An 18,649-nucleotide genomic window follows, 5' to 3' on the forward strand; every position below is an offset into this window, starting at 1 on the left:
AGTAACCCATGTATCCAACCAGGACCGGAAGAGACGAGGGGGCGCACAATGACAGAGATAAGCGTGCTATTATCCTAGCAACCATCTGAAGAAACACCTGCCAAAAATGGACACGACTCTTTCAACACAGCGGCTCTGTCTCCAGCCAGGTCACGCCATTTGTCTCGGCTCAGTCAAGTAAGGGAATCAAAAGGGAATCTAGGCCGGTCCGGCCTCAATATGATTTTGTATGTAGGCTAGAGGAATTGTTTGCTCCATCCCATTCTTCATTAGGTTGATTAAATCCCAATTTAATAATGTTAAAGTCAGTATCAATGTAATTAAGGCTCAGCGTCAGGGAAGTTCATGAAGAGTTTTACTATGATTGTGTGGAGACTAAGTCAAGTTAATTAAAACACGTTTCTACTGACTGTAGATTCATGCAAATGAATGATTCATGTAAAATATATCTTGAGGGTCCAACCCTTATCATAACAATGATCTGAAAATAAACCCAGTATTGTGTTCAGTCAACAGTTGAATCAAATATTACCAAGAGAATGTAGCTGTTAGTTTCAAAGGAATCCTAACACAGCAAATATCACACATTTATTATAGTATTAAGGGCAGTGTTCTAATATAACATATCGATAAAGCATCTAAACGTACACCTGCGCATACAGACACACTCACAAGATCGTCTCGTTTACCAATACACACATGTGCAGGCAAAAACACTTAAACGGCTATTAAGATGCAGCCACTTGCAAAAATCACTCCGAAGTCGATACAGACAGGGATTAGGTCGGGTGATATGTCTCCCATACGCAGACAGTCCCTCTTCCTCCTCTCTCCTCCTCCACCCTCCTTCTAACTATTGTAAACACTCAGCACGCTGAGCAGCAACCTGAACATAATAATGTAACATAATAAAGTTAATCCGCGACACTCAAATTAGTATAATATGAATTTGTGGATGTCCATCATACATTTCGTATGATATGTTTTGAATTACAATTCAAATGATATGTTATGAATTGCAATTCGTTCAATATGTTATGAATTTGCTAAACATATATGTTCCGAATTCCAATTTGTTGTGGCTAACGTTAGCTAGGTGGCTAACGTTAGCTAGGTGGCTAACGTTAGCTAGGTTAGGGGTCAAGGTTAAGGTTAGGTTTAAGGTTAGTGTTAAGATTTGGGTTAGGAGTTGGGTTAAAGGAATTTAGTTTAGGGGAAAGGTTAGCTAACATGCTAAGTAGTTGAAAAGCTGGTAATTAGCTAAAATTGTCTGTGATGAGTTTTGAACACACAACCTTTGGGTTGCAAGATGTTCACATTATCCAACCCATCCACCCTGATCAACTACTCTACTTTTGTTTTTGCCTTAAGTAACCTTCTCTAATATGTAACCATACCAAACATAACATATCACACTAATTTGAGTGTCCCGGATGTACTTTTACTATGTTACGCCTAGTCTGTGATACCAGGCTATAAGCACAAGCAATCGCGTTGTGGAGGAGGGAGAGGGAGAGGAGAGGAGCAGTGAGCAGTGCCAGACACAGGGGATTTATTTTAGCCCAGGGAGGGAGCGATACCGGAGGGGAGTGAAACCAGAGGGGAGTGAAACCAGAGGGGAGACCCGGAGCGGAGGGATCAGCCGACCTGAGAAAAACAAGCAGCCCACTGGTCCTAATGAGAGGCTTTTCATTACTACACACACACACAGACAGAGACAGAGGTAGTGGCATGGCGTGGGAGGAAGGGGGGGGGGGGGGGCAAGGGGAGGAGGTCTTTAGTATCCATATGAAGGTGTTGCTGGGTAAACTCATCTGTTGTGGTTCTTATGAAGGGGGTTAGACTGAGGGAGGGATGGGAGAACGGGGGAACGGGGGAGTGAGGATGCACAGTTCCTATTCAATTGTTGCCGAGTGAACTCATCTGTTGCGTTCCATTTGCCAGAGCTTCAGAATAAATGTGATGCAATTATTCTGTCCCTAGAATACCTGGGGGCATAAATGATAAATTAAGCCTTAGCCTACACACTTGTACACATACGCTGTCCCCAACCGTAAGCCACATGTGGGCATACACACATACATATACACACACAAAATACACATACACACAAACTTGGCCAAGATCAGACATACACACACATTTAGACATGCACATACACACTAACCTCCACACTGTCACACACACACACACACACACGCACACACACACACACACACACACACACACACACACACACACACACACACACACACACACACACACACACACACACACACACACACACACACACTCTTGAGAGACAGTACAAGACAGAACAACAAGAATCAGCCGTACGGACAGAGACAAGTCTCGTTTATCTTCTGTCTATGCCGGGCGGCTGTGTGTCCGTTTGCCTGGGTGCAATGCTGCATGCGTTACGTGGCGTGAGTCTCCTTAGAGGATAACGTTGCTGAGATACAGTGCTGAGAGACAGAGGATGCAGCTGGGAGCATGAGTCCTGACGGAGAGGAGCATGACATGTTCTGTCAGAAAGCTGTGACCCTGATTGTTGACCTCTGCCTCCAGAACCACCAGTTATTGGACCAGGACACCTGCCAGGACTTCTTGTTTCTGTTGTCCAACCAGAACTCGGACTACAAGGATCCAGGTAAGAACATTTAGAACATTTTAATAGAACATTATGCACGTTCTATTATAGTGTCTATATTCCAGAATATTCCAGGCACTATGTTTCTGCACTGTGTGAGTTGGTGACTGTAATTGGTTTTCCCTGCTGTCACTACTTTTTGTTTCTGAAACAGTGAGCTCATATTTGTGACATTAGCGCTGAATGTGCCTTTCTTGAGGTAACAACTTGTATATACAGTACAGTATGATTGGGACTTTGATTTAATTACATTTTATATGTAGATGCAATTTTCCAGAACTAATGTATTTTTTTGAAGAAAGAAATCACACATGCACGCGCACACGTTCATGCTCACATTCGGTATTACTTTTTTTCTTTCACTTTTTTTTTTTTTTACCACCCAGTTGATGGTTGGAGGAGGAGGAGTTTGTGTGACCGCAGGGCAGAGCAACCATAAGTATAGAAAAATATACTCAGAGTGACTTTTTAGTTTGTCTGGGTGAACAGAGCTCCTATAACACTAACAAATCAGCCTTTAGCTGATTAATGACTAAGCCTTTAGCTGATGCTGTCCTGATCACTCAACCTTAATATTAGCATTATACAGTTGTACACCCACAACTTCCTGCCACTGAATTGAATAATATTCAGTGGTGTAAAGTACTTAAGTAAAAATACTTTAAAGTACTACTTAAGTAGTTTTTTTTTTATATATCTGTGCATTACTTTACTATTCATATTTTCGACAACTTCTACTTCACTATATTCCTAAAGAAAATAATGTATTTTTTAATCCATACGTTTTCCCTTACACCCAAAAGTACTCGTTACATTTTGAATGCTTAGCAGCACAGGACAAATGCTTTATTTGTAAATGATGTCTGAGTGTTGGAGTGTGCCCCAGGCTATCCATGAATGAAAAAAACAAGAAAATGGTACCTTCTGGTTGGCTTAATATAAGTAATAAGAAATTATTTAAGGCCTCCTGAGTGGCGCAGTGGTCGAAGGCACTGCATCGCAGTTGTTAGCTGTGCCACTAGAGATCCTGGTTCGTCATCTGGGTTAGGGGAGGGTTAGGCTGGCAGGGATGTCCTTGTCCCATCGCGCTCTAGCGACTCCTGTGGTGGGCTGACACGGTCGCCAGGTGTACAGTGTTTCCTCCAACACATTGGTGTGGCTGGCTTCTGAGTTAAGCGGGCATTGTGTCATGAAGCAGTGCGGCTTGATTGGGTTGGGTTGTGTTTCGGAGGACACATGGTTCTCGACCTTCGCTTCTCCCGAGTCCGTATAGGAGTTGCAGCGATGAGAAAATACTGTAACTTCCAATTGGATACCATGAAATTGGGGAGAAAAATGGGTAAAAGTAAAAAAATATATAAAAAAATACACTTTGACTTATACTTTTGATGCTTAAGTATATTTTAGTGATTACATATACTTTTGATACTTAAAACCTTTTGTGACTAGGGGGCAGTATTTTCATTTTTGGAAAAATAACGTCCCGTAGTAAACGGGATATTTTGTCAGGACAAGATGCTAGATGCTATAATTGACAGCTAAGGATAGAAAACACTCTAAAGTTTCCAAAACTGTAAAAATATTGTCTGTGAGTATAACAGAACTGATATTGCAGGCGAAAGCCTGAGAAAAATCCAATCCGGAAGTGACTCATCTTTTGAAAGCTCTGCGTTCCAATGCGTCCCTATTGAGTAGTGAATGGGCTATCAACCAGATTACTTTTTCTCCGTATTCCCCAAGGTGTCTACAGCATTGTGACATAGTTTTACGCATTTATGTTGAAGAATACCCGTAAGCGGCTACATTGCGCAACTGGTCACCTGATGGCTCCCAGAGTGATTCTCGCGTAAAATACGGAGGTAGCCATTATTCCAATCGGTCCTGCTGAAAACCCAATTGTCCTGGTGGATATATTATCGAATAGATATTTGACACCTTGAGGATTGATTATAATCAACGTTTGCCATCTTTCTGTCGATATTATGGAGCTAATTTTGAATATTTTTCAGCATTTTTGTGACTGCAATTTCCGGGCAATTTCTCAGCCAAACGTGAAGAACAAACGGAGCTATTTCGCCTACAAAAATAATATTTTGGGAAAAAAGGAACATTGGCTATCTAACTGTGAGTCTCGTGAGTGAAAACATCCGAAGCTCATCAAAGGTAAACTATTTAATTTGATTGCTTTTCTGATTTCCGTGACCAAGTTACCTGCTGCTAGCTGGACAAAATGTTATGCTAGGCTATCGTTAAACTTACACAAATGCTTGTCTAGCTTTGGCTGTAAAGCATATTTTGAAAATCTATGATGACAGGGTGATTAACAAAAGGCTAAGCTGTGTCTCAATATATTTCACTTGTGATTTTCATGAATAGGAAAATTTTCTAGGAATATTTATGTCCGTTGCGTTATGCTATAATTAGTGTCAGTCGATGATTACGCTCCCGCACCGGGATGGGGAGTTACTAGAGGTTATTAAGTATATTTAAAACCAAATACTTGTAGAATTTTACTCAAGTAGAATTTTACTGGGTCTTGTCATTTTCTATTAAGATATCTTTAATTTTACTCAAGGATGACAATTGAGTACTTTTTCCACCACTGACAATATTGACACTTGGATGGAAAAACGTAATGAGAGGACTCATGAGAATCTAGACACACTTTACTTTAGTGAAGAATCTCACAAAATGCTGAGAGGTACTTTCAAAAGTTCTCAAATGTCCCACTGTGATCCGTTATAGGAGTCATCCCAATCATTAATTATATCATGTACACACTGTCTATTTTTCCCATTAACATTTATCATTTATCTGAGGGCCTATCATAATGAAAAAGATGACTCATCCTACATTACAGTCATCTGCATATTGTTGGGTATTGAAATGGCTAGGAAGAGTTCTGCTCATACATTTAACATAAGTGTGCAAATGTTAGCTTTTGATGACGTAACCTGTAGGCCCATACATTGCAATCTATTCCAGAGAGTTTTAGAACAACATAGCCATTTATATAACAGCTCATTATAGGAAGTTGACTGATTTACTATTCATATATTTGACCATTAATTGTATTCATGATTATAAAAGATCTTGAAATATACGTATATGTCTATATGAATGGAATACGATGTTAACATTTAAATGGTTTTGTAAATGCTTATGCGTTGATGAATACATCAGTGAAACATAGAGCTACAGTATAAGACATGTTTGAAGAGCCAGCCAAAGAATTGGGACTGTAGGCAGGTACACAGCAAATGTCATTCAGCTATGTTTCTGCTAAGATGAGTCCCCCGAGGGCATGCGTCACACCATTCCTAACAAAATCCTGTGTCACTCCGCATTATCCTCAGTGAGGGAATCGAACATACTTCACCGTGCCATGGGCGTCCGCCACTAAGCTGTAGGGGCATTAAATGCCATTGCATGTTATTCACTCATCACTGCCAATCTCTTCTGCCACATGAAGGCTAAACTGAAGGCGTTTGTCTTTCTTATTGTGTGGGAGAGATGTAGAGGGGAGATATAGACAGAACTCAGATCAGGCGAAAGCCTGGCACTTGCTACCTGGGACTGTGTTGGGCAACTGTAGGATACTGTTTACTATATATTGACATACCAAAGGAGAGGTGACTTAGAACGGTTTATTATAAGACATCCACTTTGTATGAGAGGCTATATATCAAATCAAATGTATTTGTCACATGCGCAGAATACAGCAACTGTAGACTTTACTGTGAAATGCTTAAGGTGGCAAGAAAAAGTATGTGAACCCTTTGGAATGACATGGATTTCTGCATAAATTGGTTATCAATTTGATCTGATCTTCATCTAAGTCACAACAATAGACAAACACAGTGTGCTTAAACTAATAACACACCAATTATTGCATTTTTCTTGTCTATATTGAAAACGTCATTTAAACAAGTCTCGGTATGCGATTTGGAGTGTGTCCAGTTTTTCTAGGATGATGGTGTTGATGTGAGCCATGACCAGCCTTTCAAAGCATTTCATGGCTACAGATGTGAGTTCTTGAGCATGTGGACTATGGTTGTCTGCTTGTTAAATGTGGGTATTTTAGACTGGGTCAAGGAGAAGTTGAAAATGCAATTGAAGATACTTGCTAGCTGGTCAGTTCATGCTCTGAGTACTCATCCTGGTAATCTCTGGCCCTGCGGCCTTGTGAATGTTAACCTGTTTAATGGTGTATGGTGTTACTCACATCGGCTATGGAGAGCGTGATCACACAGTCATCCAGAACAGCTGATGCTCTCATGCATGGTTCAGTGTTGCTTGCCTCAAAGCAAGCATAGAAGGCATTTACCTGGTAGGCTCGTGTCACTGGCCAGCTCGTAGCTGGGTTTCCCTTTGTAATCCGTGATGGTTTGCAAGCCCTGCCACATCCAACGAGCGTCAGAGCCGGTGTAGTAGGATTCGATCTTAGTCATGTATTGGCGCTTTGCCTGTTTGATGGTTTGTCAGAGGGGGTGTCTGGATTTGTGTCCCACCCCTTGAAATTGGCAGCTCTAGCCTTTAGCTCAGCGCAAATGTTGCCTGTAATCCATGGCTTCTGGTTAGGATATGAATTTACAGTCACTGTGGGCACTGCGACGTCAATGCACTTATTAATGAAGCCGGTGACTGATGTGGTAAACTCCTCAATGACATCGGATGAATACCGGAACATATTCCAGTCTGTGCTAACGCAACAGTCTTGTAGCTTAGCGGCCACTTCATCGGACTTCTTCTGTATTGAGCGCATCATTTGCTTGTAAGCATGAATTAAGAGGATGGAGTTATGGTCAGATTTTCCAAATGGAGGGCGAGGGAGAGTAGAGGTGATAGAGTTGTTTCGCCTCTAATTGCACAGGAGACAAGCTGGTAGAAATGAGATAAAGCGGATTTCAGTTTCCCTGCATTAAAATCCCTGGCCGTTAGAAGCGCCGCAACTGGGTGAGCATATTCTTGTTTGCATCGGTTTGTGATGATAAAAAGACAGTTACAAAAAATATAGATAAACTCTTGGTAAATAATGTGGTCTACAGCTTATCATGAGGTATTCTAACTCAGACAAGCAGAACTTTGAGACTTCCTTAATATTAGAGATTGCGCAACAACTGTTGTTGACAAATAGACAAATAGAGATTTTGTGTCACTGGCCGACACGGTACACTATAATGTCAAAGTGGAATTATGGTTTAGAAATTTTTACAAATGAATTACAAGTAAAAAGCTGAAATGTGTTGAGTCAATACTTATTCAACCCCTTTGTTATGGCAAGCCTAAATAAGTTCAAGAGTAAAAATGTGCTTAACAAGCCACATAATAAGTTGCATGGACTCAGTCTGTTTGCAATAATAGTCTTTAACATGATTTATGAAAGACTACCTCATCTCTGTACCCCACACTTACAGATAATTGTAAGGTCCCTCAGTCGAGCAGTGAATTTCAAACACAGATTCAACCAATTCAAGACCAGGGAGGTTTTCTAATGCCTCGCAAAAGAAGGGCACCTATTGGTAGATGGATACAAATTTGAAAAAAGCAGACACTGAATAACCCTTTGTACATGGTGAAGTTATTATTAATTACATTTTGGATGGTGTATCAATACACCCAGTCAATACAAAGATACAGGCATCCTTCAGTTGCCAGAGAGGAAGGAAACCACTCAGGTCTTTCACCATGAGGCCAATGGTGACTTTCAACAGTTACAGAGTTTAATGGCTGTAATATGAGAAAACTGAGGATGGATCAACAATATTGTAGTTAATCTATAATATTAACCCAAATGACAGTGAAAAGAAGGAAGCCTGTACAGAATAAAGTATTCCTAAACATGCATCCTGTTTGCAAAAGGAACTAAAATAAAACTGCAAGAAAAACTGTCTTGAATAAAAAGCATTGTGTTTGGGGCAAATACAACACATCACTGAGTACCAATCTTCATATTCTCAAAATGGTGGTGGCTGCATCATGTTATGGGTATGCTTGTCATCAGCAAGGACTTGGAGTTTTCTTTAGGATAAAAATAAACGGAATAGGGATAAGCACAGGCAAGGTCCTAAAGGAACATCTGGTTCAGTCTGCTTTCCAAATTCTCTTTTCAGCAGGACATTAACCTAAAACAGCTTGACATTAGAGTATTTTCTGTAGATCGTTGATAAAAAAAGACAATTAAATACATTTTAATCCCACTTTGTAACACAACAACATTTGGAAAAGTCAAGGGGCGTGAATACTTTCTGAAGGCACTGTACATACATTGAATGGTATACCTTGACAGAGATGGCTTGAATGGGTTTATATAAGATATCCACTTATTATTAGAGGCTATCCTTTTCACCTTCTAGAACATGCTTTGAGGATAATTTTTAGTGGCAGAAGATTTCATCAGAAATGTAGTGACATGTACACTCTAGATCCATCATTGTCGTGTAGAAACTCTTTATAGTTCATGTCTTAAAAATGTTTGACAGTGACATGAGGATTGAAGCTGTTCAGTGAAAGGAAAATGCCAATGGGAGGTCTTGATTCAACTCATTATTGTTATTTGTCACTTCCGGGAATGTATTTTAAAATAACCTTATTGTGTTGTGTTTACCTTTTTGCTGCTGCCTTTGGAGAGATAGGAGGGTATGAAAAAGCTAATGTATTTTTCTGCTGCTTTTCATGGTGGTGATTGAAGTCATTTTCTTCTTTGTGACAAAGCTCAAGAACTACGGCTTTGGGAACAAACAATCATATATCTTCAACTGTCAGACAGCAGACGCACAGCAGCAGTGGTAATGTACAGGCAGGGGAATTTCCCAGAGAGCACTGTGCTTCTCGTGTAGGTTTAATGTTAGTCTTTCCCCATTTATTCAAATGCTGTCAGATTTCTAATCATTTCTAAATTTCTCCTATGTGCATTCTTTACAGAAAGGGGTCTTGATATTGCTTTAGAATATTGATCTTCGTGTATGGTATTGATGGGGCTAATTTGTTGAAATTGAGTTTGGTTGTATTCCTATGAAAATGGTCATATAGAGGACACACCTGCTGCTTCGTATGAAAAAGAAGACAACGCTGTTTAATAAGATGAATGAGAGAACAGAAAACCATCTCAGACAGATACTACTGAGATGACATTAGATTTCCCAGTTGGCAACTTCCTGAACTGACATTTATTCAGTTGATGATACATGCTAGAAATGATACAGACTAGAAAGTGTGTCACTCAAGCTGTGGCGCATTGGTCAATGACTAGTAGCGAGCTTTTCCCATTCACTTGTGGAGCCTCGCACACACATGAAATGTTTGACTGATTTCACGGTGAATTCACGTTATTTGACAAGTCAACCAAATGTAAATCAAAACACGACGTTAAACTGACGTCTGTGCCCAGTGGGTCAGGCTTAATACATATGCAGGTCTCATTACTAGGCACAGCTTCAGGTGGGTGGGCTTGACAAGGCTTATGTGATCACATCGTACAGTATCTCACTCGCCTCTGTCATTGTATTACCTTTATCACTTTGGTGCCATTTTTACGAGTATGTGGTACATTTTCACAACTCTAAGCACAAAAATCGAAACCGATCATCAAAATGGCTCGTGTGTCATAACTCTACGCACATTTTCAATTGACTGTAGAACAAACAAATTCACAAAGTCACAAAGTTCACTGCACCAAATCACTCTTTCAATTTGATTACAAGTATCTGCTTTTCAAAATGCAATATTCACATTACTTTATGATTTGTTAACAATACATTTAACCAACAATTCATTCAAATGTGTATGTGTGCCATTCCGATGGTGAATGGGCAAGACAAAATATTTAAGTGCCTTTGAACTGGGTATGGTAGTAGGTGACAGACCAGGAGTAGGGGTTTGTGTCAAGGATTGCAACGTTGGAGTTCACTCTCAACAGTTTCAAGAATGGTCCACCACGCAAAGGACATCCAGCAAACTTGACACAACTGTAGAAACTACTGTATGAAAAATGGTTTACCATTGACTATTCTTTGTATTCAGCACTTCATAAATAACCGTTTTGAAATGTGTATGTTGTATTTTTTGCTTTCGGATTAAATGTTAGCGAAATGACGAAACAGTGAGCCTATCATTAGCTGTTGTATTGGTGACTAAATTAAATGTTCTCATGGTATTTCACAGGAAACTTGGATTTTGCATGATTGACTCAGGGTTAAAAGGTGTGTTCAACTCCGATTAATGCATAATCGAAGGTTCTGAACCTAAGATGGGGGCATAACAAATGTTATCAGTTTAGACTTTTGTACTTAGAGTTTTTAAAATATATCACTTACATCTGAAATATGTGCCAAAGTGATTGGCATCACCCGGGGTGCATCCCAAATGACACCCTAAAAGTGCACTACTTTTAACCAGGACCCATAGAGTTCTGGTCAAAAGTAGTGCAATATATAGGGAATAGGGTGCAATTTGGGATGTAACCCAGATCATTTATTTATGATGTTCTGGTCACCCCTCAGTCATCTATTGGCAGGCCAGGAACAGATGACGCATTGCAGGTGAAATCCAAAACAACAAGACAAGAACATCAAACTGTGGAGATTTCTGTAGAACACCCCAGAAGAACTACCCTTCAATCATTTATATTCATACACCCACACTGACTCTGTGTTTTACAGAGACAACATTTCACAGTGAGTACACAAACACACAAAAAAAACTTTGAAAAGCAGTCCATGTCACTGTGTGAGACAACATAGTGATTGATGCCTATGCCTCATTATTACGACATGAGCACTGCTGTGGTAGATCTTCCGACAAATACAGAGTCTGATCGGTGACAACATCACGGGTGGATTGCAATGAAGACGCTGAACTTCGCGTGGAGCACTGTGTTAGCACTGGTTCTTAAACTTAAGGCTAGGCGTCCCGCTAGTGGGAATGGAGCACTGTGTTAGCGCTGGTTCTTAAACTTAAGGCTAGGCGTCCCGCTAGCGGGACAACTTCCGGTGACACTGGAGGGCGCACAATTCTAATAAATAATCATAAAAATTATGGATATTAAACATTTAGGTACATACAAGTGTCTTATATCGGTTGAAAGCTTACATTTGTGTTAATCTAACTGCACTGTCCGATTTACAGTAGGCTTTACAGTGAAAGCATGCCATACGATTGTTTGAGGACTGCGCCCCACATCAAAATATTTTTCCACCGGCACAGGTTTCATAAATTCACAAATAGCGATTCAATATTCACTTACGTATCTTCCTCTGATTTGTCATCCAAAGGGTCCCAGCTATAACATGTAATGTCGTTTTGTTTTTTAGTTTAGTTTATTAATTCGACCATTTTAAACAACAAGCACACAAAACTTAAAAGACATACATGCACATTAATAAAATCATTGAGGGTAACACACAATAAAGTCTGGGACTTATTTCCATTCTGGTCCTCTTGAGACAAGATGGCTAGACAAGATCAAACACAGTATGGCAGTGAAATAATAAAACAAAAACATAGAAGAAGAACATCTCTCATCATTCCAGTTACATCATAGGGGCACAGAAGACATCAAACATATTTTTACTTTATTTTTTAAAGCTGTCCAGAGAGGATGTTGTTTTTATAGGCAGAGGCAACTCATTCCATTCTGAGGCTCCAGTATACAAGAAAGTACCTTTCTCAGCATTACTCCTGAACCTGTATAAGCACACATCAGCAACACCTGATCTGGTGCTGTGATTGTGTGCATCCCTAACACGAGGAAAGTAATCACTTAGATATCTGGGTGCAGGACCATAAATACTCCTGTAAACCAAACCTAGTCTAATCTGGGACACCCTAGCCTCAACAGGCAGCCAGTTTAGTTCCTGAAAGCAGCTCCTGCCTATGTGAGTACGTGGACTCACCTTCCAAACTACCCTGATCAGCTTATTCTGGGCTATCTGGAGCTTCCCCTTCATAAGTTTAGATAAACCCCTAAACCAGGAAATACTAGCATAGTCAAAATGGCATTGATTGAGGGCAGTAGCTAGCACTTTCATGGAGTCCTTGTCAAGCAGCTTGGACCTTCTAGCCAAAAACATTAACCTTCCCTAGCACCTTATTGGCCATGCTCACACCTCCCAAGCTTCCATCAAGGATACATCCCAAGTAGCTAACAGAGGTTTTAGTAGTCAGCACCTCACCCCATAACTCCACTCTGATTTCAAACAACCTACACAATTTAGGTCTGGATCCAAAAATAATTGCGCCATCGATTTGAGTAATCCACCCGTTCAACATGCCAAGATAGGAATCCGAAAATCTACCCCTAAACTTTGTTTCAACAAGTCAAAATACATTTATATTTACTCCTCAGATACCCTAAAATGTAATCAAACTACACTGCTCAAAAAAATAAAGGGAACACTAAAATAACACATCCTAGATCTGAATGAATGAAATATTCTTATTAAATACTTTTTTCTTTACATAGTTGAATGTGCTGACAACAAAATCACACAAAAATGACCAATGGAAATCAAATTTATCAACCCATGGAGGTCTGGATTTGGAGTCACACTCAAAATTAAAGTGGAAAACCACACTACAGGCTGATCCAACTTTGATGTAATGTCCTTAAAACAAGTCAAAATGAGGCTCAGTAGTGTGTGTGGCCTCCACGTGCCTGTATGACCTCCCTACAATGCCTGGGCATGCTCCTGATGAGGTTGCGGAGGAGATCCCTCAGGAGACCATCCCAGACCTGGACTAAAGCATCTGCCAACTCCTGGACAGTCTGTGGTGCAACGTGGCGTTGGTGGATGGAACGAGACATGATGTCCCAGATGTGCTCAATTGGATTCAGGTCTGGGGAACTGTTGGGAAATTATGATTAAAAGACTGAACAAATCATTTTAAATGGAATTGTAACTAAGTAAACTTATACTCTGTTTTATTATATCTGATTAACAATATGAGTTCATAAGAAGGGATTGTGTGACACAGACAAGGAGTAATTAAAGAATGAACACCATTCCAACTAGGAAGAAACTAATGGGTTGGGGACTATGTAAACAAACAAGGTCGTTAGCCTATGGCTGACCCTACAGAAACTTAGCTCTGGGGTTTTTAGATAAGACAGTGAGTGCATTCCTACGTTTTCTGTTAATTAGAACTGTCAGTTCAGTGGTGATCGATAATGTTGAGGGGTCAAAAGTTATCTGGGAGTGCGTTAGTAAGTTAGAATGAACATTTCACCTCACTTTGTCCCGGTCGAGGGGAGGGGATTCTGTTAAAGCAATGAAATGACGTCATGATCTGTATATAAACTGTTGTTTGTGATTAAGTGGGAGCGCGCTCCGAGAATAAATTCTATTACCTATTATTGAAAGACTGGTCAACGTCTATTTTATGCAAACAAGAAATCTTAGAAATTCTCATAAAATAGATTAAGGGCTTTCAATTGATGAAAGCACACTGGCATAATTAAATTACAGTAACAGGGCCAGTCCATAGCATCAATGCCTTCCTCTTGCAGGAACTGCTGACACACTCCAGCCACATGAGGTCTAGCATTGTCTTGTATTAGGAGGAACCCATGGCCAACCGCACCAGCATATGGTCTCACAAGGGGTCTGAGGATCTCATCTCGGTACCTAATGGCAGTTAGGCTACCTCTGGCGAGCACATGGAGGGCTGTGCGGCCCCCAAAGAAATGCCACCCCACACCATGACTGACCCACCGCCAAATCAGTCATGCTGGAGGATGTTGCAGGCAGCAAAACGTTCACCACGGCGTCTCCAAACTCTGTCACGTCGGTCACATGTGCTCAGTGTGAACCTGCTTTCATCTGTGAAGAGCACAGGGCGCCAGTGTCGAATTTGCCAATCTTGGTGTTCTCTGGAAAATGCCAAACGTCCTGCACGGTGTTGGGCTGTAAGCACAACCCCCACCTGTGGACGTCGGGCCCTCATACCACCCTCATGGAGTCTGTTTCTGACCGTTTGAGCAGACACATGCACAATTGTGGCCTGCTGGAGGTGATTTTGCAGGGCTCTGGCAGTGCACCTCCTGCTCCTCCTTGCACAAAGGTGGAGGTAGCGGTCCTGCTGCTGGGTTGTTGCCCTCCTACGGCCTCCTCCACGTCTCCTGATGTACTGGCCTGTCTCCTGGTAGCGCCTCCATGCTCTGGACACTACACTGACAGACACAGCAAACCTTCTTGCCACAGCTCGCATTGATGTGCCATCCTGGATGAGCTGCACTACCTGAGCCACTTGTGTGGGTTGTAGACTCCGTCTCATGCTACCACTAGAGTGAAAGCACCGCCAGCATTCAAAAGTGACCAAAACATCAGCCAGGAAGCATAGGAACTGAGAAGTGGTCTGGTCACCACCTGCAGAACCACTCCTTTATTGGGGGTGTCTTGCTAATTGCCTATAATTTCCACCTGTTGTCTATTCCATTTGCACAACAGCATGTTAAATTTATTGTCAATCAGTGTTGCTTCCTAAGTGGACAGTTTGATTTCACAGAAGTGTGATTAACTTGGAGTTACATTGTGTTGTTTAAGTGTTCCCTTTATTTTTAAGAGCAGTGTATAATATTTCATACGGAAAGAAGCATGTTCAATAGGAAAGCAATATTAACAGGTGCGCGTTGTCTTCATGGCACGCGCACACACTAATTTCCAAGCAGATGTCCTTGTACTAAAACTCATTCTTACTTGACAAGGTACAAATATGTCATTCTGCCCCTGAACAGGCAGTTAACCGACTGTTCATAGGCCGTCATTGAAAATAAGAATTTGTTCTTAACTGACTTGCCTAGTTAAATAAAGGTAAAAAATGAAAAAACAAAAATAACAAGCCTGAAACCTTGAAGACTACTGACACCCAGTGGACGCCGTAGGAATTGCATTGTGTTAGCAAGATTGAATTATTTCCTTATACCTTCCATTGGAAGAGCATGGACTCTCAATTTTTTTTTCCAGTTGTCTTTGGATTTTCTCCTGCCATATCTATTGTGTTATAGTCTCCTACATTATTTTAACATTTCTACAAATGTCAGTGTTTTCTTTCCAATGGTACCAATCATATGCATATCCTGGCTTCAGGGCCTGAGCAACAGGCAGTTTACTTTGGGCACGTCAGTCAAGCAGAAATTGAGAAAAAAGGACCCTAGCCTGAATACGTTTTTTAATTAAAGCGATACTAGCAGGAGATCGTAATGGCGCCAGAGAGGAAGGCTGCCGTTTTATTGGCTCTTAATTTTAACCAAACGTGCTATTTTGTTTGTTTTTTCACATTGTTTGTAACTTATTTTGTACATAATCTTGCGGCTACCGTCTCTTATGACTGAAAAGAGCTTCTGGACATCAGAACAGCGATTACTCACCTTGAATTGGATGAATAATTTTTCTTTAATGAGTCGGAAGATAGGGACTTACTCCAGACACACGAACAGGACCTCATCCCTGTCATTTGCAGAAGAAAGAGATGGACGTTTCGCGGAAGGAGATCAGGGTGCTTTGTGAGGATCCACTGACGAGTGGCTAATCCGCCTTTGCCATCGGTCCTATTGGCCAACACACAATCGCTGAATAATAAATTGGACGAACTAAAAGCATGTACAGTGGGACAAAAAAGTATTTAGTCAGCCACCAATTGTGCAAGTTCTTCCAGTTAAAAAGATGAGAGAGGCCTGTAATTTTCATCATAGGTACACTTCAACTATGACCAACAAAATGAGAAAAAAAATCCAGAAAATCACATTGTAGGATTTTTAATGAATTTATTTGCAAATTATGTTGGAAAATAAGTATTTGGTCACCTACAAACAAGCAAGATTTCTGGCTCTCACAGACCTGTAACTTCTTCTTTAAGAGGCTCCTCTGTCCTCCACTCGTTACCTGTATTAATGGCACCTGTTTGAACTTGTTATCAGTATAAAAGACACCTGTCCACAACCTCAAACAGTCACACTCCAAACTCCACTATGGCCAAGACCAAAGAGCTGTCAAAGGACACCAGAAACAAAATTGTAGACCTGCACCAGGCTGGGAAGACTGAATCTGCAATAGGTAAGCAGCTTGGTTTGAAGAAATCAACTGTGGGAGCAATTATTAGGAAATGGAAGACATACAAGACCACTGATAATCTCCCTCGATCTGGGGCTCCACGCAAGATCTCACCCCGTGGCGTCAAAATAATCACAAGAACAGTGAGCAAAAATCCCAGAACCACACGGGGGGACCTAGTGAATGACCTGCAGAGAGCTGGGACAAAGCCTACCATCAGTAACACACTAGGTGACCAAATATGTATTTTCCACCATAATTTGCAAATAAATTCATGAAAAATCCTACAATGTGATTTTCTGGATTTTTTTCCCTCATTGTGTCTGTCATAGTTGAAGTGTACCTATGATGAAAATTACAGGCCTCTCTCATCTTTTTAAGTGGGAGAACTTGCACAATTGGTGGCTGACTAAATACTTTTTCCCCCACTGTATATCCTACGAATGGGACATTAAAAATGAATATCTTATGTTTCACCGTGGAGTCGTGGCTGAATGAAGACATGAATAACATACAGCTGGCAGGTTATACACTGTATCGGCAGGATAGAACAGCAGCCTGTGGTGAGAGAAGGGGTGGTCGGTCTATGTATATTTGTAAACAACGGCTGGTGCACAAAATCTAATATTAAGGGAGAACGTTTTCCTGTTTGCCATAAGCGAACATGAAAATGCTCATCCAGAGGTGGCGCTCCTAGTGGCCGGGGACAAAACAGTACAGGACTGTTTTGCTAGCACAGACTGGAATATGTTCCGGGATTCTTCCGAGGTCATTGAGGAGTAGACCACATCAGTCACTGGCTTCATCAATAAGTGCATTGACGGCGTCATCCCCAAAGTGACTGTACTTTCATACCCCAACCAGAAGCCATAGATTACAGGCAACATCCACACTGAGTTAAAGGGTATAGCTGCCACTTTCAAGGACTGGGATTCTAACTCGGACGCTTATAAGAAATCCCGCTATGCCCTCCGACGAACCATCAAACAGGCAAAGCATCAATACAGGACTAAGATCAAATCATACTAGACCGGCTCAGACGGATGTGGCAGGGCTTGCAAACTATTACAGACTACATAGGGAAGCACAGACAAGAGCTGCCCAGTGACAGGAGCATAACAGACAAGCTAAATTACTTCTATGCTCGCTTCGAGGCAAGTAACACTGAAACATGCATGAAAGAATCAGCTGTTCTGGATGACTGCGTGATCACGGTCTCCGCAGCCGATATGAGTAAGACCTTTAAACAGGTCAACATTCACAAGGCCGCAGGGCCAGACGGATTACCAGGACGTGTACTCCGAGCATGCGCTAACCAACTGGCAAGCATCTTCACTGACATTACATTTTCAACCTCTCTCTGTCTTGTTAAAAGCAGACCACCATAGTCCCTGTGCCCAAGAACACTAAGGTAACCTGACTAAATGACTACCGACCCATAACACTCATGTCTGTAGCCATGAAGTGCTTTGAAAGGCTGGTCATGGCTCACATCAACACCATTATCCCAGAAACCCTAGACCCACTATAATTTGCATACCGCTCCAACAGATCCACAGACGATGCTCTCTCTATTGCACTCCACACTTCCCTTTCACACCTGGATAAAAGGAACAGCTATGTGAGAATGCTATTCATTGACCACAGCTCAGCGTTCAACACCATAGTGCCCTCAAAGCTCATCACTAAGCTAAGGACCCTGGGACTAAACACCTCCCTCTGCAACTGGATCCTGGAATTCCTGATGGTTCGCCCCAAGGTGGTAAGAGTAGGCAACAACACATCCGCCACGCTGATCCTCAACACAGGGCTGGTTGAGAGAATGTCAAGAGTGTGCAAAGCTGTCAAGGCAAAGGGTGGCTACTTAGAATCTCAAATATAAATTATATTTAGATTTGTTAAACACTTTTGGTTACAACATGATTCCATATGTGTTATTTCATAGTTTTGA

At 41.2% G+C, this 18,649-nt stretch overlaps 1 protein-coding gene across 1 annotated transcript in view; it reads left to right on the forward strand.

Moving 5' to 3' along the window:
- The first annotated feature begins 2,493 nt into the window (after window positions 1-2,493).
- Window positions 2,494-18,649, forward strand: part of LOC139367619 (synaptotagmin-6-like) — a 74,113-nt gene continuing 57,957 nt past the window's right edge. The window contains exon 1 of the mRNA XM_071105885.1: window positions 2,494-2,650. Within this exon, the coding sequence (XP_070961986.1) occupies window positions 2,494-2,650 (157 nt within the window). The remainder of the gene's footprint in view (window positions 2,651-18,649) is intronic.

Source organism: Oncorhynchus clarkii, chromosome 16, assembly GCF_045791955.1.
Source record: "Oncorhynchus clarkii lewisi isolate Uvic-CL-2024 chromosome 16, UVic_Ocla_1.0, whole genome shotgun sequence".
Classification (NCBI taxonomy): domain Eukaryota; kingdom Metazoa; phylum Chordata; class Actinopteri; order Salmoniformes; family Salmonidae; genus Oncorhynchus; species Oncorhynchus clarkii.